This window comes from Macaca mulatta, chromosome 20 (genome assembly GCF_049350105.2).
Source record: "Macaca mulatta isolate MMU2019108-1 chromosome 20, T2T-MMU8v2.0, whole genome shotgun sequence".
NCBI lineage: Eukaryota > Metazoa > Chordata > Mammalia > Primates > Cercopithecidae > Macaca > Macaca mulatta.
In genome coordinates this window covers 27,701,489-27,726,757 of record NC_133425.1, presented here as the reverse complement: position 1 = coordinate 27,726,757, position 25,269 = coordinate 27,701,489, and the positions used below count along the sequence as shown (strand labels likewise).

Here is a 25,269-nt window from a genome sequence, read left to right as displayed (position 1 = left end):
TCTAGGGGAACAGTATTTGGGGCAGAGAGAATAGCAAATGCACAGGATCTGAGGAATGGCAAGCAGGCGAGTAGGCCTGGACTCGGGAGACATGAGACAGGAGACACTTCCCTGGCGTTCTGTCCAATACACTTGCCTTCACTCCAAGTTGAGGATGGTTATGGTAACCCTCTCCAAGGCTTTCTTAAGTGGGCGCCAGGGAAGCCCACTGGAGACGGGAAAGACTAAGAGGGTTTGGAGTCTTCTAAGTGAACCTATTCCTGGGTTGGTTAGTGGTGTGTCCTGTGACAAGAGAAGGACCTTGAGTCGGAGAGTCACAGGCCTGATGATAGCCGGTAAGGAGGAGCCACAGTTGCACCGCTGGGATTGGTCCCTGTGATGAAGAACAGAATGTTTCCTGGCTACATTTGAAGTATAATTATTTGTAACAAAAGATGGATTTGGAAGAGAGCACTTTTAGGTGAAGGGCTTCTGGAGGTTTAAAAAGGCTAGTTGTCCACTGTTCTCCACCACCTCCCCCTTTCAACCCCTTCAATAATGACTCCTTTAACCTCATGTAGCTTTGGTGACTTTGAAACACCATATGGTAGAAGAGCCAGACTCTGAGGCAGCAGGTTTGGGTTCTGCACCCAACTTTGTAAAGTCATCTTTTCCTTTTCTTTAATTTTAGTAAAGATAGAGTCTCACTATGTTGCCTAGGCTGGTCTTGACCTCTTGGCCTCAAGTGATCTTCCTGCGATGGCCTCTCAAAGTGCTAGGATTATAGGCGTGAGCCACTGCCCCAGCCTAAAGTCCTCTTTGATTTTAGCACCTCCTGCTGCTTACGTAAGCTTCCCTTTCTTTCTTTGTAAAATGAGAGGCTTGGACTAAGTGATCTTTGAAATCCTTTCCAGTTGTGTTATGTCCTGCTTCTTATTTATTCTTGTGAACTAGACAATGGCATATAAGCCTTGTCAAGAATGATCAGTGCTCAACTGCTGACATTTCTGATAATATAGTTATCCCTTTGTATCTGTGGGGGATTGGTTCCAGGACCCCCTTGGATACCAGAATTCATGGATGCCGAATTCCCTGATATAAAAAGGCATAGTTTGCATGTAACCTATGCACATCCTTTTGTGTAGGTTAGACCATCTCTAGATTACTTCTAATACCTAATAGAACATACATGTTCTGTAAATAGTTGCTATACTGAGGCTGAGGCGGGGGCGGATCACGAGGTCGGGATATTGAGACTATCTGGCTAACACGGTGAAACCCCGTCTCTACTAAAAATACAAAAATAATTAGCCGGGCGTGGTGGCGGGTGCCTGTAGTCCTAGGTACTCGGGAGGCTGAGGCAGGAGAATGGCGTGAACCCGGGAGGTGAAGCTTGCAGTGAGCCGAGATCGCACCACTGCTGTCCGTCAAAAAAAAAAAAAATGTTGTTATACTGTATTGTTTAGTAAATAATGACAAGTAAAAACTATACATGTTTAATACAGATGCAGCCGTTTTTTCTTCTTTTTCCTGATTATGTTCTATCTGTGGTTGTTTGAACCCTTGAATACAGAACTCATGGGTATGGAGGGCTAACTGTAAATGTTTTCTTCAGATATTGGTAAATAATGCCAAACTGGTTCTGGAATCAATTTCACCATCACATGATCCTTTGAGTAAATCATCTAAAGCGTTTTTTTGGGCTCATATGTTTGCAGTCTGGGGTGCATGGTTTTGTTTTTTTTGAACTCTGACAGTTTGTTGGGTGGTATCTATGCAGTTTTTGTTATAATTGTGGTGACCACCATAAGCAGATAGAGAGGGGTTGATTTGGTAACCCAGCCTTACGTGCTGTGGGTTGGTTATACCCTTTCTAGGCTGCTGGAGAAGTAATCGAAATTGAAACCGACCCCTTTCCTTCCCACCTGCCCACATATACTCTAGCACACACATGACACCAACGGTTCTAGAACCTGTTCTTCAAATTCCTAAAGTCTGTTGAGCAGAACCTGTGGTCACATTGTGCCTGGGACCAGATACTTAAGGGGCAAGCAGCACAGGAAGAGAATTGCTGTTTCTTCTGTTGGGTTGTGGAATAAAAACGATGGAACCTTTTCAGAAGTTCACGCTAGAAACCTGAACTTGTTCTTCAACCTGCAGGAGCTCATTGTCTGTTAAACTGCAGAGATTAACTGTGTTACAAGCTTAAATTAAAGATGTGAAGATGGTAAAGGGAAACACTGTTTTAATAAAAAGCTTTCTGGGTACAAAGCTAATGAGAAGAAAAATTACACATTTTATCAAGCTCTTTTTCAAGTAAAGAATAGTTTTCTCTTTTCATCTGGCTTCTTGCCTGGAAGGAGAACTTGCAGATAGATTTTCCATATCGTGGGGGAGTTTTATTTCTGGGAAGTACAGCATTTCATATTTATAGGAGGGTGTATATTGCCAAATGGGATATTTGGCATTGTGAGTCATTTCCAGCTGAGAGAGTAAGGATGCAGCCTGGAGGGGAAAATAGAGACAAGAGGTAGAGGAGAAAGAAAGGAAAAGGAGGAAGTAATGGGAATCTTTTAGAATATAGGCCAATAAGCCAAAGGTCTCCAAATGGAAAGAGATGCTTACCAAGGATCAGTTCTACTTCATTGTGTGAAGAGAAATTTCCTGTCCTCCCTATACTGCATGATCTGAATTTAAGTCAGTGTTAGAAATAGGCCGAATTTGTAGAAAACGAAGATAAAAATTGTGGAGAATATACAGAGTTTTAGTGTTCAAGAGACCTGAATTTATAGAGAGCATTTTAAACACATCATTCATTGCTGCTGGTTACCTAGTGCTGCTTCTGAAGACACTTGAATTTACCTTAAGTTCCCATTTTTGAGTACTTGTCCTGTTCTTTAGGGATGAGCTTTTCCTTGCTTTGTGAAAGGGGAGTTATTTGTAAGGGAAAGGAATGTACCCTGTATTTCTTTTCTTTTCTTTTTTGTTTTCTTTTTTTTTTTTGAGATGGAGTCTTGTTCTCTTGCCCAGGCTGGAGTACAGTGGGGTGATCTCGGCTCACTGCAACCTTTGCCTCCTGGGTTCAAGTGATCCTCCTGCCTTAGCCTCCTGAGTAGCTGGGACTACAGGTGCCTGCCGCCACACCCGGCTAAGTTTTGTATTTTTAGTAGAGACGGAGTTTCACCATGTTGGCCAGCCTGGTCTCGAACTGCTGACCTCAAGTGCTCTGCCCCCCTTAGCCTCCCAAAGTGGTGGGATTACAGGCATGAGCCACCACGCCCAGCCTGTACCCTGTATTTCTTGAAGCGAAGAATATAAAATCTATGGGTACAGTTCCTGAGTGTTCTCCTCTTCCCTAAAGTTTATATGTATTTTTAGCTTAAGTTAAAAAAAAAAAAAAAAGTGTGTCAGAGAATTAACTACATTTAAACTTAATGAAGATTAAAGAAAAACTTGAAGTGCTTTTCAAATTGTCTGCTTTTTTATAGATTGTAGCAATTAACAGATAATTTTAGTGGCAACTTGTTTACTTTTATCATTTCTGGAAATTACAAAACAAATATAATAGTAATGCTTTGAATTTTGTAAAAATGATTAGGAAGATGTAGGTAGTGCTATGCTGTTGAAGGTGTACTTTTTTTGGTCTCGTTTAATTAAACTTTCTTATGGTAGAGAGACTATTACAGGTGATAGAAAAAGTAACTTAGTTTGCTACATAGGTATTTGCAAAATCCTAACTAGTCATAGTTTAATGACATGTATGTGTGGTGTTGCTCTGCCATATTTAATCATTACCTTTTCTGAAACATGCAGAGTTTAGAAGTATAAAGTTGATTTAATAGCATGCATATTGAAAAGACATCACAAATTGATTTACACATCTTTTTTTTTTTTTTTTTTTTGAGACGGAGTCTCGCTCTGTCACCCAGGCTGGAGTGCTGTGGCCGGATCTCAGCTCACTGCAAGCTCCGCCTCCCGGGTTCACGCCATTCTCCTGCCTCAGCCTCCTGATTTACACATCTTAATCACTAATATAGATGTTATTTATATACATGCACACACAAAACTTGGTTACTAGAAAAAGTAACAAAGGCTGTGGTAGGAATCTGGACATGTATAAAAATGGTCATGTTAGGTATAAAAGACGATTGTTTTCTAGCTGTTTTTAAGTTCATGGTATTAGAATTTTGTCTGTAAAATATGATGAGAATGTATTTTGAATGATTAAAAAGAGCTCCCTAAATATCCTCTAAGTGATGTTTCTTTTTTTTATTTGAGACGGAGTTTCACTCTTTTTGCCCAGGCTAGAGTGCAATGATGCAATCTCGGCTCACTGCAACCTCTGCCTCCTGGGTTCAAGTGATTCTCCTGCCTCAACTTCCCGAGTAGCTGGGATTATAGGCATGCGCCACGACACCCGGCTAATTTTGTATTTTTAGGAGAGACGGGGTTTCTCCATGTTGGTCAGGCTGGTCTCGAACTCCCTACATCAGGTGATCCGCCCGTCTCGGCCTCCCAAAGTGCTGGGATTACAGGTGTGAGCCACTGCACCCGGCCTCTAAGTGATGTTTCTGAAGTGTTGTTTTATGTTCATATAAGATTAAACACACACAGATGCTTCACAGCTTTAATACTGCTGAGTCCTCTTTGTACTTTATCAGTTCTACACTCTGCTCAGAACATGCTTTTTCCTGGCAGTTGATCCAGTCCCCTGTGACAACCCCTCTTGGGCTGATCATGTTGAAGACAACTTCAGAAGAGCTGGCTTGTCCCCGTGAGGACCTCAGTGTGGCTCGGAAGGAGGAGTTGCGGAAGCTGCTACTGGACCAGGTGCAGACAGTGCTTGGGCTACTGACAGGTGAGCAGTATGGTAGTACACAGATATAGAGGCCTGCCCGCAGGCGTCCAGAGTTCAGGCCTTGGCGCTCAGCAGCTTTGAGCAGTTGTTTGCACTGTTTCTGAGATAGTGTGAAAATGGGAAGCTGCATTCCCAACACCTATAGCCCAGTGTCTAGCACACAGTAGGACTGCAAAATAGATTTGAGCCCTATTTTCCTCGTAGTCTTTCACTAATTGGTCCTCACTGTAACTGTGATCAGTGAGGGAGAGTCCAGGTCATAGGAGTATGCCTACAGTGCCAATCACTGCATGGTAAGTTAGGTGAGTGGCAAGCACTCTATTTAAAATAATTTGAATTGAAGATCAGGAGAAGTTGGAGTAGGAGGATATGAAAATTCCCGTTCTGGGTAAGGAAGTGAGACGTGGTGTGGAGCCATCTCCTTGTGCACTAGGTTGTAGTTGTATGTAGCATTTTGTCTCTTCTGTTTGATGAGTGCCTCGTGACAAGGTGTAAAGGGTAAGAAGAAACAGAAAGCAAACCACAACATGAGACAGGAAGGTAGGAGGAGAGGGGAGTACCCTGGGTGCCCGGGGTGGCTTCTCTGTGCTGCTGTGAGACCTGTTTGCTAGGGAGGCACGTATGCAATGCCTGGCCATGAGGCCCTGGGAGTGCCGGCAGCCTGGGCTTGCTACTTGAGGGAATCTTGTAGTGAAAAGAAGTGTTTTTATCTCTAACTCCTTTATCCAGGCTTCTTCTTGGATGTCTAGGAACTTTCTTTGTATCTCCAGTTTAGTGCTTGGCATGTGGTGGGCACTTAAAATTGGCTGAAAGAACCATTGATTTAAAAAATAAACTTGGGTTAGTGCAATGGCTCAGGCCTGTAATCCTAGCGCTTTGGGAGGCTGAGGTGGGAGGATCACTTGAGCCCAGGAGTTTGAGACCAGACTGGGCAGCATATTGAGACCCCCATTTCTGGAAAACACAAAACAGAACAAAACAAAATAGTTAGCTGGGTGTGGTGATGCATGCCTGTATTCCCAGCTACTCAGGAGGCTAAAGAAGGAGAATTGCTTGAGCTCAGGATTTTGAGGCTGCAGTGAGCTATGATCGTACCATTGCACTCCAGCCTGGGTGACAGAGTGAGACCCTGTCTCTTTAAAAAAAAAAAGAGCTTGGCATTTGCCCCCGCATCCTTCCCTAAAGCCCCAGGGGTAAACCTAAACCTTTAGAGTATTTGTTTGTTCAAAGCACTTTTTTTTTCTTTTTCCTTTTTTGAGACAGGATCTCTTTTGTTGCCCAGGCTGGAGTGTGGTGATGTGAACACAGCTTACTGCAGCCTCAAATTTTGGGACCTAAGTGATCCTTCTACCTCAACCTCCCCTGTATTGCCCAGGCTAGTCTCTAACTCTTAGGCTCAAGTGATCCTTCTGCCTTAGCCTCCGAAAGTGCTGAAATTACAGGCGTGAGCTACTGTGCCTGGTCTCAACGCACATTTTTTGACACCCCAACTAAATGTCAAATTTCTAATGTTAGGGACCATGTTTTATACCTCTGTGTCCTACTGTGCCTAGCAGTGTATTAAATATTTAAAAAATTGAGAGAAAACTCACCATTTTAAATTGCAGTATTGACTGGCTTTTAGTATATTCTTGAGGTTGTGCAACCTTCAGCGCTATTTAATTCCAGAACATTGTCATCACTCTAAAAAGAAGCCTCATACCCATTAGCCGTACCCGCCCCCCCAACCCCATTCTCCTCTCCCCCAATCCCTGGCGTTCACTAATCTACTTAGTCTGTCTCTATGGATTTGCCTTTTTTGGACTTCTCATAAAAATGGAAGCATACAATATGTGATCTTTTGTGTCTGGCTTTTTCACTTAGCATAATGCTTTCAAGATTTATTCAGGTTTTAGTATGAAAAATTTGAGAATAAGATATTTTCAAAAGCCTTTATGATCACCTTATGTTCCGGGTTCCATATGGGTACAAAGAGGAAGAAAACACAGTTCCCACCCTCAGGTAATTTACACTTCAGTGGGGAGAGACAAGTAAGCAGTTAAAGATGTTTTAAGAGCTATAACAGAGTTATGTTTTATGTGTAGCAATTCCTGAAGGAGGTGACAGCTGAATGGAATTTTGAGGGACAGGCAGGTGGCATTTAGTCTGGTAGAAAGGTCAAGTTGAAATTGGGAGGAGGAGAGCAGGTCAGAGGTTGAGAGGGACACATATAGAAGGAACAGCAGACCTCATCTGTTGGGTGGGCTGAAGCGTCGGTCAGGTGAGGCTAGATGAGGCTAGCAGAGGCCAGGATTTCCGGCCTGTTTCCTGCATGAGGAACGAAAGAGAATTAGTGGCAGGTTTGTGGGGAACGAAAAGTTGAGTTTGGGATATGCATGTAGTGTAGTCCAGGAAGCAGGTGGACATGCAGGTCTGTAATTCCCTTGCCTTGTTTCTGAAGCCCCCATCATGTGATGCAGTGCTTGGTGTATGTAGTCAAGGTGAGTTTGGGCCAAGAACAGGAGACTTGAGAGGCTTCAGAATATGTTTTCGTGAAGCCATGGCAGTGGATGAGTCACTCTAGCAGTGAGAGTGAAATGAGAGGAGAAGCAGAGCAGTAAGGGAACCTGGGGAAACGTGTGTTTAAGTGACTCATGGGCAGAGGATGGAAGTAATAGTGAAAGGGATGGAATCGAGTTCAAAGAAACCAGAGAAAAACCAGGAAAGAGTGGTGCTACTGGCTCAGATAAGGGTATAGGCAGTGGCCTGTCATGCCACAGCGTGGTCAAGGAGGATGGGGATTAAGTGACCGGTGAGTGCACGCAGCAACCAGGTGACTCTGGCAAAGAGCAGTGCTGGAGGCATCAGTGGGGAGAGGCCACACCACAAGACCACAGTGAAGCAGTGGAGAGCCAGAAGGCAGCTGTGAAGTCGAGAGGCACAGCTGCTTGCTGGAGGAGGACATGGTCAAGAGAGGGATGTTCAGGTGCTGATGTTTGATCAAAGGTATCAAGAAACTTTCTCGAAATCTTTATATGCTGGACATTATTTCTCTTATAACTCTGTTTCTCCTTTCTTGGTAGGTATCTTGGAGACTGTCTGGGACAAACACAGTGTTACTGCTGCCACTCCACCACCATCCCCGACCTCAGGAGAAAGTGGTATGGTCTGCCTGCCAGCCAAGGCATTCTTCTTTTTAAATGTATTGGGGGCCAGGTGTGGTGATTTGCACCTGTAGTCTTCAGTACTGAGGAGGCTGAGGTGGGAGGATCACTAGAGGCCAAGAGTTTGAGACCAGCCTGGGCAACATAGTGAGACTCTATCTCTATTTTTAAAAATTACATTAAAAAAAATAGTCCTAGGTCGTTGTCCTCATTTTTTTCTTTTTCCCAAATGTCATGGCTATGTGCTTGTGCTGAGATTGGTAGGAGCCTTTGGGCTTGACACTTCTGCTTGTCCTTCTTCTACAGGGGTGGCAGGAGGTGGGCAGCAGCCCACAGGAGAGGACATAGGAACAGGAATATTGAGTGCTTTCTTCCTCACTGGACTCATGTTGCCCAAGGCAGAGTGGGGACCTCTCTGCCTGCATAGTGGCAACTATGCAGTAGTTAGCATTGAGTCAACATTGGTTAAGAGTCATTTGGTAAAGTGGGGCATATTTGCAGAGGCTATTAAATAGTTTACTGGTTGCTAGTTATTGTCCACAGTGTATTAATATCTGCTTCAAAATTCAGAGTGCAGTTCATCTAAAGATGACTGCTTTCAAGGATGGATGGAAAGAGGAAATTGCATCTGAACAGGAACTTTTAGTTTCTAAATGCTGCTGTTTACACTAAATGATCACAAATGCTTTTCCAGCAGAGTACATCCTGTGAATTGGCACATATTTCTTCCTCTACTGTAAAGGTTGATGTGGCTAATGAGAAATATTTCCACATCTTCTCCTTTACTTCAAGGAGCTAGGCTGTGGAAGTCAGACATCTCTAAGCCCAAACTGTTTTATGTAGCCTGTTGTTAGTATGTGGAAGTTGAAATTCTTGTAGAGTTACTCTAGAATTGAAAATCTATCTGAAAGTTTTGAGGAGTACTCATAGTGCACTAGTTATTACAAATTCTCATTATCTTACTTGGATTAAAAATTATTAGAGGCCGGGCGCAGTGGCTCAAGCCTGTAATCCCAGCACTTTGGGAGGCCGAGACGGGTGGATCACGAGGTCAGGCGATCGAGACCATCCTGGCTAACACGGTGAAACCCCGTCTCTACTAAGAAATATAAAAAACTAGCCGGGCGAGGTGGCGGGCGCCTGTAGTCCCAGCTACTCGGGAGGCTGAGGCCGGAGAATGGCGTGAACCCGGAAGGTGGAGCTTGCAGTGAGCTGAGATCCGGTCACTGCACTCCAGCCTGGGCTACAGAGCGAGACTCCGTCTCAAAAAAAAAAAAAAAAAAAAAAATTATTAGAGAGCCATTTGTCATACTGCTTAGATTACAAATAATTATAGAGTTCTAGAGTGCATTATAAGCTCATAGGAAATGGAACTTTGTATTTGGTGGCAAACCTTTGTTCTTTAGGTAGATATTTGAGGTGGCTCAGCAGATTTATATGTTGTAGTATCTGGTTGATTAAAGAAACATTTGGAAATGATTCAGAGATTTGATTTTATGAGTGAACGAACACCTTGGAGTATCCACAGTTAAGTTTGTCGTTTCATTTAAATTCTGTTTGCAAATACTAATTCTTTTTTTTGAGACAAGGTCTCTTTCTGTCATCCAGACTAGAGTGCAGTGGTGTGATCACAACTCACTGCAGCCTCGACTTCCTGGGCTCTAGCAGTCCTCCCAACTCAACCTCCCAAGTAGCTGGGACCATAGACGTGCACTAACATGCCTGGCTAATTTTTGTATTTTTTGTAGAGACAGGGTTCGCCATATTGTCCAGGCTGATCTTGAACTCCTGAGCTTAAGCTATCCACCCGCCTCAGCCTTTCAAATTGCTAGGATTACAGGTGTGAGCCACCATACCCAGTCAAGATTAGTTCTTTTGAATTAGATTTGTTTTAGACAGTTGACTACTCGCTAGCACGGTTTACTAGCAGCAGCAGTTTACTGTAGAAGAAACGCTTGTTTGTGTTTCAGTTGGCTTCATCCAGAGAGGTTCTGAGCTAACTCAGTTTATACTTTGATAGGCTCTATTTTCCTCACAGCCATGTTAGGGAATGTCAAATAATACAAACCAGAAATGTGTGCTTACCTCTTCCATGTGTTGCCCAGGTTTTATGAGGCTAGGCGGAATAAAATATGAACTTGCCATTTGCATGTAACAAAACCTAAAATGTGGTGCCTACTTCTTGAGAATTGCCTCTTAAAATGTTTTGAAATGTTGGATTTTAGTATTTGAGAAATAACAAAATAAATTGAGACTATAGGGGCACCTAGGGAGTGACATAAGCTTTTAAGCTGGTATACTTCCCTTTTAAAAAAAATTGCATGTTTATTTGTTACAATGTTTTTCTTTCTTTTTATGGTAATGTAAGTGAGGTCATTAGATCTTGCCCCACTATTTGGACAGTGCTGATGATGCAACCACCATTCATTTTGATGCTTTTGCTCAACTGTCTTTGTGCACTTAAGACGCCAAGTTAAGCAGTAAAATTTCCAGAAAATTGTTTTGCTTTCTTGACCATATCAGTTTTCTGGAGAAAATTTATTCTGAGAAACTTTAGGCCCAGTGAAGCAACCAACCAAATACCTTAGCACACCCCAGCTCAGCCCCTGCGGAACTCTCCTGCCCTGTGTGTTAGGTTTAGTAGCCCCCTGAGGCTTGTGAGGTTTTTTCCCCATATACTTTCTTTTAATATAGTTTTCTGTCTCATCACTTTTAAAGAACCAAGCCCAGGGACTAGTTCCTGCAACAACTCCTTTAATAGTCTGGATGTAGAAAAAGGTTTGAAGGAATGTGTGTGGTTTATTTCTCAGCATAGTTCCCCCAAATTGTTACCCTGACTCCTAAACTGGCTGCAGTAGTGATCACTCACCTCACAAGATCGGACTGCTGTGGGACAGATGATAGTCTGTTTCTTGCCTACAAACAAGGAAGCTTGCCAGGGGTTGCATCGCCAGTGAGCAGAGTGGGGACATGAACCCCTACCAGAACCCTAGAATTCCGAATCTAGGTGCACGGTCATCGTCCTAGCTTTGCTTTCTTGGTCGTTCTCACCACTTTCGTCTACTTCCTTCTTCCCCTGGTTTTGAGTCTTGGCCCTGCCACTTACTCTATGACCTGGAATGGATCCTTTACCTTCTCTGACCGCTGATGTCCTTGACTATAAAAAGGGAATAGCTTTCTCTGTGGATAAATGAGGGAAGATGTGGACATTGCCCCCTGCCTGCTGAGGCTGTTCCTTCCTGCTTCACTTGAGCAGCTTCATCTTCCTTCATCTCCTCTCATCTTCACTTCTCTCTGCCTGGACCAATGGGGAAAAAAGTGCACAGAATGAGATTATGTGACTACAGCAATTCTGAGTTAGCTTTGATTGTTCTGCAGTAAAATTAAGGGACCATATCTTTCTCATGCACATGATATATAGTTTCAAATATAGAGCTGTACATAGGTGATGATGAAAAGTTCTTCAGGGTGAGGATGTATCAGAGAGCATGAATTGAGGCCAATTCTTAACAGATTGCATATCTTCATGTACATCTTTTCATGTATTCCTTATATACTACCTATAGAAAGGTGGGACTTGGGAGGGTCACTTACAACTCCTGTGATCTTATTTTCTCCTCCAGGGGCTCCTTGAATAGAGTTTCCCCCCTCTTTTACTGGACCAAGGCTGCAGTTAGATCTGTGATTTGTCCTGCAGGGAATATTTGTTAATGTCTCCATGACTGGAGAAGTGCTATTGGCATCTAGTGAGTGGAGGCCAGGGATGCCGCTAAACACCCCACAGTATACAGGGGACCAAAGAATGATCTAGCCCCGGGTTCCAGGAGTGCTGTGGTTGAGAAACCCTAAGTTAGTAAATATACAACTGATAGAAAACACATGAAGTTTCAGTAATTAAAAAGCTTTGCATGAAAGTTTATTACAGGGCTGGGCATGGTGGCTCAGGCCTGTAAATCCCAGCACTTTGGGGGGGCCGAGATGACAGGATCACTTGAGCTTAGGTATTTGAGACCTGTGTTGGCAACATAGTGAGACCCCATCTTATACACACACACACACACACACACACGAGACCCCATCTTATACACACACACACACACGGGCATGGTGGCTCATGCCTGTAGTCCCAGCTACTTGGGAGGATTGAGGTGGGAGAATCACTTGAGTCCAGGAGGTTGAGGCTGCAGTGAACCATGATTGCACCACTGTACTCCAGCCTGGGCGACAGAGCAAGACCCTGTCTCCAAAAACAAAACAAAAAAAACAAAAAAATAAGAGAACTTGATAAAGTTCTCTTAGGTTTGTATTGAAAGTGCTGCTGCATGAAGCAGAATCTGTTTTGTGGTGATTCCTTCCACTTTGATTACAGTGTAAGTTTTGAAATTTTTGAAAAACACTTCCGTCATCTACTAAAATACCTTGAAACTTTTAAATTTGAGTAAAATCATTTTTATGGAGAAATAGCCTTAACAGGTTCTTTCCCCGGCCCCAACCTTTTTAGGGAAATGAGTCGTGGTACACTCCTTAGCGAATGCTGACTTCCATGACCACGGTCCTGCTACTTTCTTTCTTTTGAGGACAAAAGCAATCGCAGATCATTCATATCCACCTAAACAGTTTTTGCCTTTGCATAATCTTGTTCAGTCTTTGTCTTCACATATTTGTCTTCCTATGCTTGTAGTCATGGTATACACATGCTATTATTTTACATATGATTTTAGGCCATACATGTTTTTCCGTATTTTTTCTCTTTTTTTAATACAGAGAACAATTAAGAATATTTTTCTGTATTTAAATATTAGCTTTCTTACTGCTCATTTTTCCTGGTTGCATTATCTTCCCAGTTAACTTGCTTTTTGGAAGGAAACATTGGTTTTGAGGCCAGATCCTGGTTTGATTTCGTTTCTACCTCATGCTAACAGAGGGACTTGGGGAAACACTTGGTTTGTCTGTGCCTTAGTTATTTTAATGATCTGTACATATGGGTAATAATACCTACCTTAGAGTTGTGAATATTTAATTAGAATATGCTTATGTAGTTTTCAATATAGGGCCAAGCAAATAATCACAGAGCGACGGTGGCTGTTACTGCTTTTACTATAAGTATTATTATAGATGTTTTGTTTTTTTTTCCTTTTAGCATCCATTCTGGAAAAAGTCTTCTGAGCCACATACTAGGGACAGCTCTTTTTTTGGCTTCTCATAAATCAACTTGATAAGTCCACTTTTAAGAATAGAACGTAAACCCTTCATTAATAAATTCACAGAATCCTCATTATAATGGCGGAGGAGGTTGAGGCCAAGAAAAGCTAACCAACTTCTTCATGTTCATCCAGCATTAATGTAAGGCCTCAGCTCTCAATAAGTTTGGGGACCCCTGGAAGTCCCCTAAACCCTTTTGGGAAGTCCCAAAGGCCAGGTATTTGTTCATAAAAATACTAAGACATTGTTTGTCATTTTTATTCCCATTCTCTCATGAGTATATGAATAAAAAAGTTAATTCCAGATTTCATATTGCAGTTAACCCTCAGAAATGACTGTTCATCAGACTTTAATATGATAGAATAGACACAGTCACTTGAAAAGGCCACTAAAGCCCTTTGTTCATTTGTAGTTGTGTATCTGTGTGGAGCTGCATTTTCTTCACGTACTTCAGTGAAAACAATCTATTGCAAAACAGTGAAGGCAGAAGCAGTTGGGAGAGTCTAGTTATCTTTTAAACCAGCCACTAAAGAGATTTCAAAAATATAAAAACTGTATTACCCTTCTCACTAGTTTTGGGTGAAATACAGTTTTTTCCATTTAAAAATGTTATGCTAACATGATGGCTTTGTAATTAAATGAATTAAATATTTAAACACTTCTCAGCTTTAATTTCTAATATGGCAAATATCAATAGAAGTAACCCTCCTAAGAGCTTTCTCTTTGGGATGCTTAGTAATTTTTAAGAGTGAGGACTTCTGAAACCCAAACATTTGAGACCTAGTGCTATAAAGTACAAAATAAAATGTAAACATTTACCCAGTATCTCATATAGAAAGAACATCAAATAATATTTGATCACCCCAGACGTCTCTACACGGAGATAAGACAGATAAAAAGACAAAAATAGTATCAGATTATATATTTTTTGTTTTTAATAACAATTAAATTTTAGTTTTACTTGATTTTTTTTTTTTTTTTTTTTTTGAGATGGAGTCTCACTCTGTTATCCAGGCTAGAGTGCAGTGGGCATGATCTTGGCTCACTGCAGCCTCCGCCTCCCGGGAGCAAGCGATTCTCCTGTCTCAGCCTCCCGAGTAGTTGAGATTACAGGTGGCCTCTACTACGCCCGGCTGATTTTTGTATTTGTAGTAGAGATGGGGTTTCACCATGTTGGCCAGGCAGGTCTGGAACTTCTGACTTCAAGTGATCTATCTGCTTCAGCCTCCCAAAGTGCTGGGATTACAGGTGTGAGCCACCGTACCCAGCATTTTCTTGATTTTTTTTTAAAAGATAGAGGCTCACTCTGTTGCCCAGGCTGGAGTGCAGTAGTGCGATCTCTGCTTACTGCAACCTCTGCCTCCTGGATTCAAGCAATTCTCCTGCCCCAGCCTCCTGAGTAGCTGGGATTACAGGCATGCACCACCATGCCCAGCTAATTTTTGTATTTTAGTGGAGACAGGGTTTCACCATGTTGGCCAGGCTTGTCTCGAATTCCTGACCTCAAGTGATCTGCCTGCCTTGGCCTCCCAAAGTGCTGGGATTACAGGCATGAGCCACCGTGCCTGGCCAGGTTTTACTTAAATGTAACAACGTATTAAATTTAAGGAATTGCTGACCTTGAGGTGCTTTTTCTACAGTTCTATAAGAAATATTAATTTCTAAAAGATACCTGTATGGTTAAGAAAAAATGATAAAAATCAATTTTGTACTACGTGTTTGAATTTTGTGTATCACCTCCCCCTCACCATGTTTAATTTTAGACCATGTATTTTGGGACTTCTTCCTTGTGAAAAATGGGAAAGTTAGCTAGCTAACTTTTTAGCTAGCTAAAAAGGAATTACCCTCTGTAATTCCTACGTCTGTTTAGTCTTGAGTCTCTATGTAATTTGATGCTGGTGTGTCCTTTTGCTACAGCTTCTCCATTCCTTAATTCTTTATTTTGATTTGTCTCTTTATCCTTGTGGTTTCTTTGTTTGGTATCCTCCTTGAGAAGAATTTGTGGAGTTACCTGAGTTTTTGCATGTTTGAGAGAATGTCCCCAGGCTGTGAATGTTACTGTGGAGAAGTCTGACTGAGGTGTTTGCTCCTTTGTATCTGTACTTTTCTGCCTGCACTGCTTCCTCATTTTAAACATTCTTAATATTGATCACTCTTCATCCTTTTTTTCTTGGAACAGGATAAACCTTTTCATGTTGTAGAGTCACATCATATTTCAGGAAATTTTTCTTCTTATTATAGTTTTTTTTTTCTTTTTTTCTTCTTTTTTTTTAAAGACGGAGTCTTGCTCTGTCACCCAGGCTGGAGTGGAGTGGTACAATCATAGCTCACTGCAGCCTTGACCTCCCTGGGCTCAAGCGATCCTTCCACTTCAGCCTCCTGAATAGCTGCGCCTATAGGCATGCGCCACCCTGCCCGGCTAATGTTTGTATTTTTTGTAGAGATGGGGTCTCGCTATGTTGTCCAAGCTGGTTTTGAACTCCTGGGCTCAAGTGATCTGCCTGCCTCAGCCTCCCAAAATGCTGGGAATGCAGATGTGAGCCACCACTCCTGGCCTGTTGTTATAGTTTTAAATATTTTTCTTCTTTTGTCTTCTCTAAAATAATTTTACAGCTTTTTTCCCTGTTTCATTTTGTTTGATTTCCTTTAGTTTAGTGCTTTCAAAAATCAAGCAAGCATAAGAATCGCTTGGAGTGCTTATAAGAACACAGATTCCTGGGCCCCAACCCCTTCAGGCTCTACTCTAGTAGGCGTGGGTTGGGGCCTGATGATTTGTATTTCTGACAAGTTCTCTGATTACACTACTGGTCCAGGTTCACAGAGTAGCCCCATGTTTCTCCAGTTTTGGGTCTTGGGGTCCCTTGACTCTTAAAAAATTACTGAGGTCCTCAAAACACTTTGTAAGTTATATCTGTTGATAGAAAAACTGAGAAAAATATAGAAATAGTCATTAATTCATTTAAAAATAACTGATGAACCCATTACATATTAACAGATAATATACTTTAATAAAAAAACCTACATTTTTCAAAGCAAACAGAAAAATTCACTGAGAAGAGTGGTGGTGTTTTGCAGTTTTGCAAATCTCTAACATGTGGCTTAGTGAAGGGCAGCTTCTGCATTTCATCTGTTGCAATATCCTGTGTGATGTAGCCTCTGGAAAGCTCCATTGTACACTTGGAGATAATGAAAGTGGAAAAGGAAAAGAGCATCTTAGTATTCCTTTAAAAATAGTTTTGAATTTGTGGACCCCCTTCCCCATAATCAACAGCCATTTTAATGTAGATAACCTCTATCTTTTGTTTGGTAACATGCTCTTGTAAGAACTTACTGTTTTGTGTCCATATATTTTAATATGTAAGCGATATAGTGAAACTATCATTCTGTTTCTTTCTTTTAATTCAACTGTATCTTTTTAAGGTCTCTCCAAACTGTTGCCCGTCTATGCCTTAGTCCTCTATCTGCTCACTGTGTGATATGATATCTGCCTCTGCATTCCCTATCTTCTCCCGCCAAGGAGGAGGTCAGACTGCCTCTAGCTCTCCCCTTCATGCACCTCTGCCTGTCCCCTCATGGACCCGTGTGAGAGTTGTGTTGGGAGCATACCAGGAGAATGGTCAGGCGAGAGGATATGTGAATGTTTAGTAGGATTCCAGAGTGCCAGGTCCTCCTCAGAATGGCCCTTCCTCCTGCACCGCCTTGTGAAGGTTCCTACGTCCATTCCTTGTACTTGACGTCTGGCATTTGCCAACATTTTTTCCGACTCCTTTTAATTTGCTTTTTCTGATTACTAATGGAATTTGAAATCTCTTCATATGCTTTAGAATTTCTTCTCTGAAAATTGTCTCTCCATATCACCTGTCTGTTTTTGTACTGGGGTTGTTGTGTTTACTGATGTGTAGCATTTTAAAAATAGATTTTAGCTTTCAGTCCTTTTCGATGTTAGAAATTGTGAATATCTTCTCACAGTCTGTTGTCCGCCTAGTAACTTTCCCTTAATGTTTTTCGTTGATTAGGAATTCTGTTTTTGTTTTTATTTTTTATTTTTTGAGATGGAGTTTCGCTCTTGTTGCCCAGGCTGGAGTGCAATGGTGTGATCTTAGCTCACTGCAACCTCCACCTTCTGGGTTCAAGCAATTCTTCTGCCTCAGCCTCCCAAGTAGCTGGAATTACAGGCATGCACCACCATGCCTGGCTTACTTTGTATTTTACTAGAGACAGCATTTCACTATGTTGGTTAGGCTGGTCTTGAACTACTGACCTCAGGTAATCCGCCCGCTTCGGCCTCTCAAAGTGCTGGGATTACAGGCATGAACCACTGCACCCAGCCTTGATTAGAAACTCTTAATTTTGATATTATATTCATCAGTATTTTTTGTTAAGGTTTTCATTTTGGTGGTTTTAAGGAGTCTGTTTCTCTCTTTTCTTATATTTCAAATACTCTTATATTTTCTTCTGTTAACTTTAAAGTTTTATCTTTGGTTTAAGTCTTTAATTCATTTGGTGCCCAACTTTGTATGTGGTGTTAGGGGTTTTTATTTGTTTATTTATTTAATGGTCATGTATCATGCTTTTCAACAGCAAGGTCATGATTTGGGGGAAGACTAGCAAGAAAAGAAAAACTTGAGTGGATTTGGGGTTTTGCAGCCAGAGAATAATCCCATCTTCTCTTCACTTATGTCTCCTGGGAAACCGCTATTGTACAAATCTCACTAAAACTAAATTTAAGTCAAAACACTAAAGATTATATCCAGATCCCCCTCACTAAGAATCATAATCAGTTATCTTATTTGTACTGTACTGTTAAAATTTCCTAATTAGTGTTTAACTTTGAGCATATAGATTTTATTTTTTTCACAGCTAATTAAACTGATATATTTAATTAGCTGTGAATATATATATATATATATATATTTTTGAAGGAGAATTACTTAAAGTTATTTGTAAGAGATTTGATGCTGGATAGCTTAAAAGCCTTTCCTATTTTTCAGGTGACTTACTGAGTAACCTGTTGCAGAGTCCCAGTTCAGCCAAACTGTTGAATCAGCCAATTCCCATCCTTGATGTGGAGAGTGAGTATATCTGTTCCCTGGCCTTGGAGTGCCTGGCCCATCTCTTCAGTTGGATTCCTCTATCTGCCAGCATCACCCCATCCCTCCTTACCACCATCTTCCACTTTGCGCGATTTGGCTGTGACATCCGTGCCAGAAAGATGGCGTCAGTTAACGGCAGCAGCCAGAACTGTGTCTCGGGTCAGGAGCGCGGCCGGCTTGGGGTCCTGGCCATGTCCTGCATCAATGAACTCATGTCCAAGAACTGTGTGCCTATGGAATTTGAGGAGTATTTACTGCGTATGTTCCAGCAGACTTTCTACCTCCTGCAGAAAATCACCAAGGATAACAATGCCCACACAGTGAAGAGCAGGCTAGAAGAGCTCGATGAGAGGTAATGAAACCAGGCGTGGAGCTGGTGTGCCCCAAGAAAGGGCCCTGACTGTTTACCATGCTGTGCTGCATGGCATCTGTAATCCTCTTTGATTTCAGAATATGGGGCTCCTGGTGAGGAACAGAAAGGTAGGTGTGTGCCAGTAAGTCTGAGATTAGCTGGAAGGGCTTGGGTGGTTAAGGGAAGTGACTGAGTTTGAAAAATGCTTGTGCCTTGTGTAGGTTTGTTGTCTTTTCTCCCCATCCATCTCCTGTCCTCCCTTCTACTCCTCTTGCCCCCTTTTCCTTACTATTTGCTTGCAGGTCTGAGGTGGTGCAGGGACTGAAACTGCTGCTCCTGCGTAGCCAAGAACAGGAGAAGAGGTCCGTGGAGGTACAGGAGTTATAATCGCCCTTTCTCACTTGGTGTCAGTTTTTACTATTTGACTTTTCCCAAGTGAACATCCTGCAGTATACAGGAATTGTTATTATTGTGAGTTTTACATCAATGGCAAGTTTTCATCAAACTATAGGAGGGATGTTAATGTGTGCACAGGTTAATGTAGCACACAACTGTGTTTCTTTGTTATTTTCCTCTCGATGGCGCCTACAATGACCTCCTTTGTTTTTTTAAAAAGCACTCTAAAAGATGATTCTATCATGGTACTCTGAGGCAGGGTTTCATGATTTATGTCTCTTGCAGATGAGGTCATTTATGTATCTTACAACTTTGGTTAACATGATACTACTGCTGTATGAAAACAAGAGGGAAGTTGGAAACTTATATTATGAACAATCAGATTGACTGTTTAGAGACTTTCAAGCAATAAATTGTATCGAATTAGTAAATATTTACAGATGACATGGCAGCGAAAGTTACTAATATTCTCAGTTTTCCTTAGATTGCCCTTTGTTATTAAGCTATTTTCTTTCCCTTAGAGTAAATAGCAGAATATAAAGTCAAGTACCTAAAGTTGAAAGTTTTAGTGCTTTTTAAATTGGACAGTTTTGTAACATTTTTCTAAAATTAAAAAGTTGGTATATAAGATTATTTTGGTTTGGGTTATTGTAAAACTGTCATGTTTGCTCTCTATAAGAACACAATCTGATATGGTAATATGTTCTTAAAAATTATTTGGTGATAGCTTTCTACATGAATTCAAAGGCATCATTATTCACTTTCATATTCTTTCTGTTTGTTGTTAAGAAAGCCTGTATTACCTTCATTTTTTTTTTTTATGATCTGTGTGTCTCATGTCAATATCTCATATGTTAATTTAAAATTCTAGCTGCTTGTATCAATTATCAAATAGCAGTTGTTTTGACTTTAATCATAATGTAGTCACAGACAACTTTGTTGTGGCTTCCATTTGTGGATGGTATAGAAATGTCATTATGGATTGTCTATGTACTGATGTTACGTGTAACTTTTGTGCTCTTGGTTTTACATTTTAATCCTGTGCTTCCTATTGCCCTGTGAAAGCTGAGAGGTGCCTGGGAGCAGAAAGGTGACATAAGTAATGCTGTGTGCTTGCTTCCTGGCTCTGGGTCCCCTACCACTAATTCTAAACAGCTCAGTCTATTCTCAGTTGTTTAGGAGCTGCTAACCAGATCCTTGGCTTCTCTTTCCCTCTACTGCCTTTCCTTTCCCCCTAACTTTCTACTGTTCATTAGCACCTGTACCAGAAGGTGGGCAAGGGAAAGAAAATGAGGTGAAATAAAATCTGTAGTTTTAGCTACTGAACAGCCTTGTTTGTATTTTTAAAAAATTGGGTTAGATACTAAAGTAAAATTGAGATTGTTCTGTATTTAGCCCATGGCTTTTTTTTTTTTTTTTTTTTTTAAATGGGTAGTAGGGAATTGAGTGCATCTTCCTAAAGAACAGTCAGCTGGCTGGTGACTTTGAATATCCATGTAAAACTGTCATAAGCGAGTGAGGAAGGAGTTCCTACTCTTGAGTATTAGTGATTGATGACACCAGAGAGAAGTGTCTTTGTATGTTCCTGTCTCTAGAAACAGTTGATTTTAGTGCCTTACTGTTTTGCGAGTACTTGGCCCCATGATCCACAGAGACAGCCGTTCTCTTTATCAAAACAAATTAATATGTATTTTTTAAAAAGCTGCAAATAAGCTCGGCCACATAGAGGTCAGGCAGGCAGGCTGGCCACCCTCAGGGACATAGGTCCCAGGAGCAACATGGGACATGTTATTTCTGGGCCAGTTTTGCTTTTCTGAGTAGTAGTTTTCTCTCCTTTTATTATTTCACATATCTTTGTTTTGAAAAATAGCTTTTGCAGTAATGAGTTTCAGAATTGCTTTTAGCCGTTATTTCATTTTCAGCTAAGGCCTAGTATGTCTTTACCTTTTTGTGTTGGTCTCCGAAATGTGATTTATGAAAGTATGGCCATCTCATTTTCTAATCACCTTTTGGTATTTAGGGGCTTAAAATGACAGTTTCTGAAATGTGAGAGTGATGATGTGCTGTGTATTTAATAACGGAGATCTCTTATCCTTGCAGCTGTGACCCACACTCCTCTGTGAAATGATTTTGTGAATACAGATGAGTTGGGGATTCACTGTGAAGTGAAAAGAAAGAGCACTGGATTGGGAGTGGATGATAGTCCCGTTCTGCCATGAGTTGGCTGAGTGACTTTGGGCTGGTCACTTTACCTCTCTGGGCTTCATCTGCAAAATGGAAGCATCAGACTAAAGTCCCTGAGGCTTGCCCAGCTCTAATAGCCTTCCTCCCTTATGTTTGAAATCACTTTTAGAGTATTGGGATATGCTGTGTTTAATTAGCACCAGGAACCAAAGGGGGAAAAAATGGCCATTAGGTTGCAAGCCTGAGTACATCTTACCTGGATGCCATGCCATTTGTAGCCTGGTTTTGTTTTTGTGTCTTTAGCACCATTCATTTTAGTATTTTGGCCTCCTGGAAAGAAAACCAGCCTTCTGGACTTGCCAGATTGAAATAATACAGTGATCTGCCCATCAACTTTTTGATTTCCCTTCACTTTAATTGGGTCACAACACAAATGACTTAGTAAATATGAGCGCACTAGATTATAAGAAGCTTTAGCAGACAGTGTCTGAGGATTAAAGTTGCTTTTCTGCTATGTTTCAGGTGGTTAATGGAATGAAGGGTTGCCTGTCCTGTAGGTAATTGTTGCAGGCCTTTATATTTTTAAAAGAAAATATATTACAAATTTGTATAGTTCTGTACTGAAAGAACTTTGGATTGAATTTAAGTTCTAAGGAGGTGGCTGGGTTTCTTATTGTCACCTTTTGTCTTGTCTCGTTTAGCTATATCGAGAAGTTTACCGACTTTCTTCGGCTCTTTGTGAGTGTTCACCTAAGAAGAATCGAGTCTTACTCCCAGTTCCCTGTGGTGGAGTTTTTGACACTTTTGTTCAAGTACACATTTCATCAGGTAAAGCACCAAAGCCATCCTTCCCTTCCAGAGAAAAGGTTTATTACCTTGTTACTTTGAGAAGAAAAAACTTTTTCTTTCAGCTTTATTTTCTAAACATTAATATAATGCTTATTATGTGAAGAGTCACAGGTTTAATCTCCCTAACATCCCTGTGAAGTAGGTTCTATTACCATTGTCATCTCTATTTTGCAGGCAAAGAGTCTGAGGCACAAAGAGTAACTTTGCTTAGAGTCATACAGTTAGTAAGTGGTGGAGCTGGGATCTGAACCCAGAGTCAGGGCTCTTGACCACTATTATGTGAGCAAAGCCAAAGACAGGAAAAGTCTGAAATTAGGGCCTTTAGTTCTATTCTGTAACTGTCATTGAAACCTCCCTCAAGAAGATTATATATAGTGAAGCTCTTGAGAGTTAAGTTTTGGTAGTGTCCAATTTTTTCTCCCCCTCAACAAATGTTTTTTGAGTTCCTATTATATTCTAGGAGCTAGACATATAACCTTCACAAGCAAAGTGTTTGCCTGCTTTGAGTTTACTTACATTCTAGTGACCCTACTCATTCTAGTATGTGTGTATGTATGTATATATATATACACACACACACACACACACACACAAAAATATATAAAATTATATATGTGGCTTTATTGAGGTATAATTGTATATACCATGAAATTCACTCATTGTAATTGTATAATTCAGTGATGTTCATTGAATTCATAGAGCTGTCCAGGCATCACCACAGTACAATTTTAGATATTTCTATCACATCCTATCCCCTGTACCTGTTGGTGTGTGTTTTTATTTTAGTTTTTAAAGTTTTTGGTAGTGACTGGGTCTTGTTACATTGACGAGGCTGATTTTGAACACCTGGCCTCAAGTGAGCCTCCTGTCTGGGCCTTCTAAAGTGCCGGGATTATAGGTATGAGCTACTGTGCCCAGCCATGTGTTTTTAAAATAAGCTTTTTAAATTAAAGTATGACACACATACAGAAAAGTGCATAAATCTTATGTGTATTAGATGAATTTTCCCCAAATCGACATATGCATGTAACCATCACCTAAGTCAAGAAATAGAGTGTTGCCAGCACCCAGGAAATCTCCTCATGTCCTTTCCAAGCACTTCCCCTCTTTTCTCCCCAGAAGTAACCCCAGTCCTGACCTTAATACCACAGACTAATTTTGCCTGTTTTGGAGCTTCTGTGAATGAAAGCACATAATGTATGTTTTATCTGTGTTTTTGTTGGCCATCGTGTTTGTGAGCTTCGCTTGCGTTGTGTGTGGCAGTCGTGTGTTGATTTTCATTGTGCTGTTGTTAAGTCATTGTTTGCAAGTCCACTCCCCTGCTGATTTGGCTGCTTCCAGTGCTTGCTGATCTTGCAGTGAGCATTCTTATACGTGCTTTTGGACGTACACAGGTTACTCTTTTTGTTGGCATGTACCAGGGATGAAACTAACGGGTCGCTGAGGACATTTGATTTTAGAAGTAGTTTTTTTTAAAACCACTAGTGTTGTAGCTTAATGTGGCTAGAGGAGAGACAAGGGTCTAGGCTAGAAGGGTTGTGTATATGACTTGGAGCAGGGGTTTGATGTGAAAGCTGTCCTTTCTCAAGGAAGGTCTTGACATGTGAAACTAGAAGAGTACCCAGTGGTAAAGATGAGCCAGTTCTGGGAGCAGGGGTGGGAAGGCCAAAACCTGAAGAAGCTCAGAGGTGTCACGTAGAGGGGCAAGTGCGTGCAGAGCATGAGGAGAGCCGTGCCGAGCTCACTAGTCCTTGGGAGAACTTGAAGTGGCTGCAGGAGGGTGAGGATGTAGGGGAGAAGCATCAGAGGTGGGACAGTTTTGAGACATCCAGAGGAATTTTAAAGGAGACCATGAAAAAGGAGGATTTGAGACAATGTTGAGTGAGTGTTAAATAGCGTAACAGAAATGGGGGAGCTGAGGAGCCAGTGCTGAGGCCAGAAACAGGAGGCTTACTTGGGGGAGATGGAATGACAATGTCTTGACATTTCACTCTCTATGTAAAATGGGGTCTTCTAGTGTGTATAGTATAGAAGAAAGTGAAACATCTTTTAAAGTAGGCATGTCTTATGCCTGATTCTTTGGATTGGACCCAAAAGTTTTGTGTTTGAGGTCTGCTTATTTCTATTAGTTCTGTGTCCTTGGAGATACCTTAAATTTACTTAGATTTCAGTTTCCTCACCTAAGAAGATAGACTGCAATGGACATCTTCAGGTCTTTCCCCTTGTTTATTTTTTATGATTCTTTCAATAGACTCCTATGTGTCATCGAATTGAAAATGGTGGTTTTATATATTTATATATTGGGAAAGTAATTGGGGAAAAAGTGTGCCCGTGAAGCCAACCACAAGCTTCTTTCCTCCTCTCTCTACCTGCAATCGTCAGACGAGCTCCTTTCTGCTTTCCTGTCTCCTGTATGAGGACCTTCCTTTCTGGGAGCAGGCTGGCCACCTGTGGGAGTAGCTGTGTCTTTGAGGTCCAGACAGAGTCAGATTCTGAGCACTAGGTGGAGGGACAGGAACCTGAAAAGTACACTGTCCCAGCTTACTGTGGGTAAACCAGGGTAGACAGCCCTTTGCTGGGGAGGTAGAATGGTGAAAAGGTGGCAAGGTGCACTCTAGGACCAAGGCCTGCTTGTAGGGGAGGTCTTTGGAATAAGACTTAAGAATAAGAAATTAAATGATCTCAAGAGACAGCTTTAAGTTCTCATCTGTTCACTAACAAGTATGATCTTACTCTATCATAGCTTTTTAATAAAGCTATGATAGCTTTATTAAACTGTAATGTGGGAAAATGTGTCTTTCTCTCATCTAGAGGGTTATATGAATATACTTACTATTTTTGTCTGTTGTTTCTAAAATTCACAAATTTTAGTACGGTCATGCGTTGCATCCCTTAATTGACAGGGATGTGTTCTGATGAATGTGTTGTTAGGTGATGTCATCATTGTGTGGACCTCATAGAGTGCACTTACACAAGCCTAGATGGGAGAGCCCATCACACATGTAGGCTAGGTGGTGCAGGCCACAAACCTGTACAGTGTGTTACTGTGTAGAGTACTACTCTACTATTTGTACTGTGTAGAATACTGTAGGCAGCTGTAACACAAGGGTAGGGATTTGTATCTAAACATAGAAAAGGTAGAATAAAAATACAGGGTTATCTTATTGGGCCACTGTCATACATGCAGTCTATTATTGATGGAAATGTTGTTAT

The 25,269-nt window shown here is 41.3% G+C and overlaps 1 protein-coding gene across 12 annotated transcripts in view; it reads left to right on the top strand.

The window, feature by feature from the left end:
* XPO6 (exportin 6) overlaps positions 1-25,269 on the top strand; it is a 117,519-nt gene that overhangs the window by 39,489 nt on the left and 52,761 nt on the right. For all 12 annotated transcript variants that reach the window (XM_077985659.1, XM_077985655.1, XM_077985654.1 and 9 more), the window contains 4 exons: positions 4,678-4,837; positions 7,900-7,977; positions 18,174-18,627; positions 21,909-22,035. In XM_077985659.1, the coding sequence (XP_077841785.1) occupies positions 4,678-4,837; positions 7,900-7,977; positions 18,174-18,627; positions 21,909-22,035 (819 nt within the window). The remainder of the gene's footprint in view (positions 1-4,677; positions 4,838-7,899; positions 7,978-18,173; positions 18,628-21,908; positions 22,036-25,269) is intronic.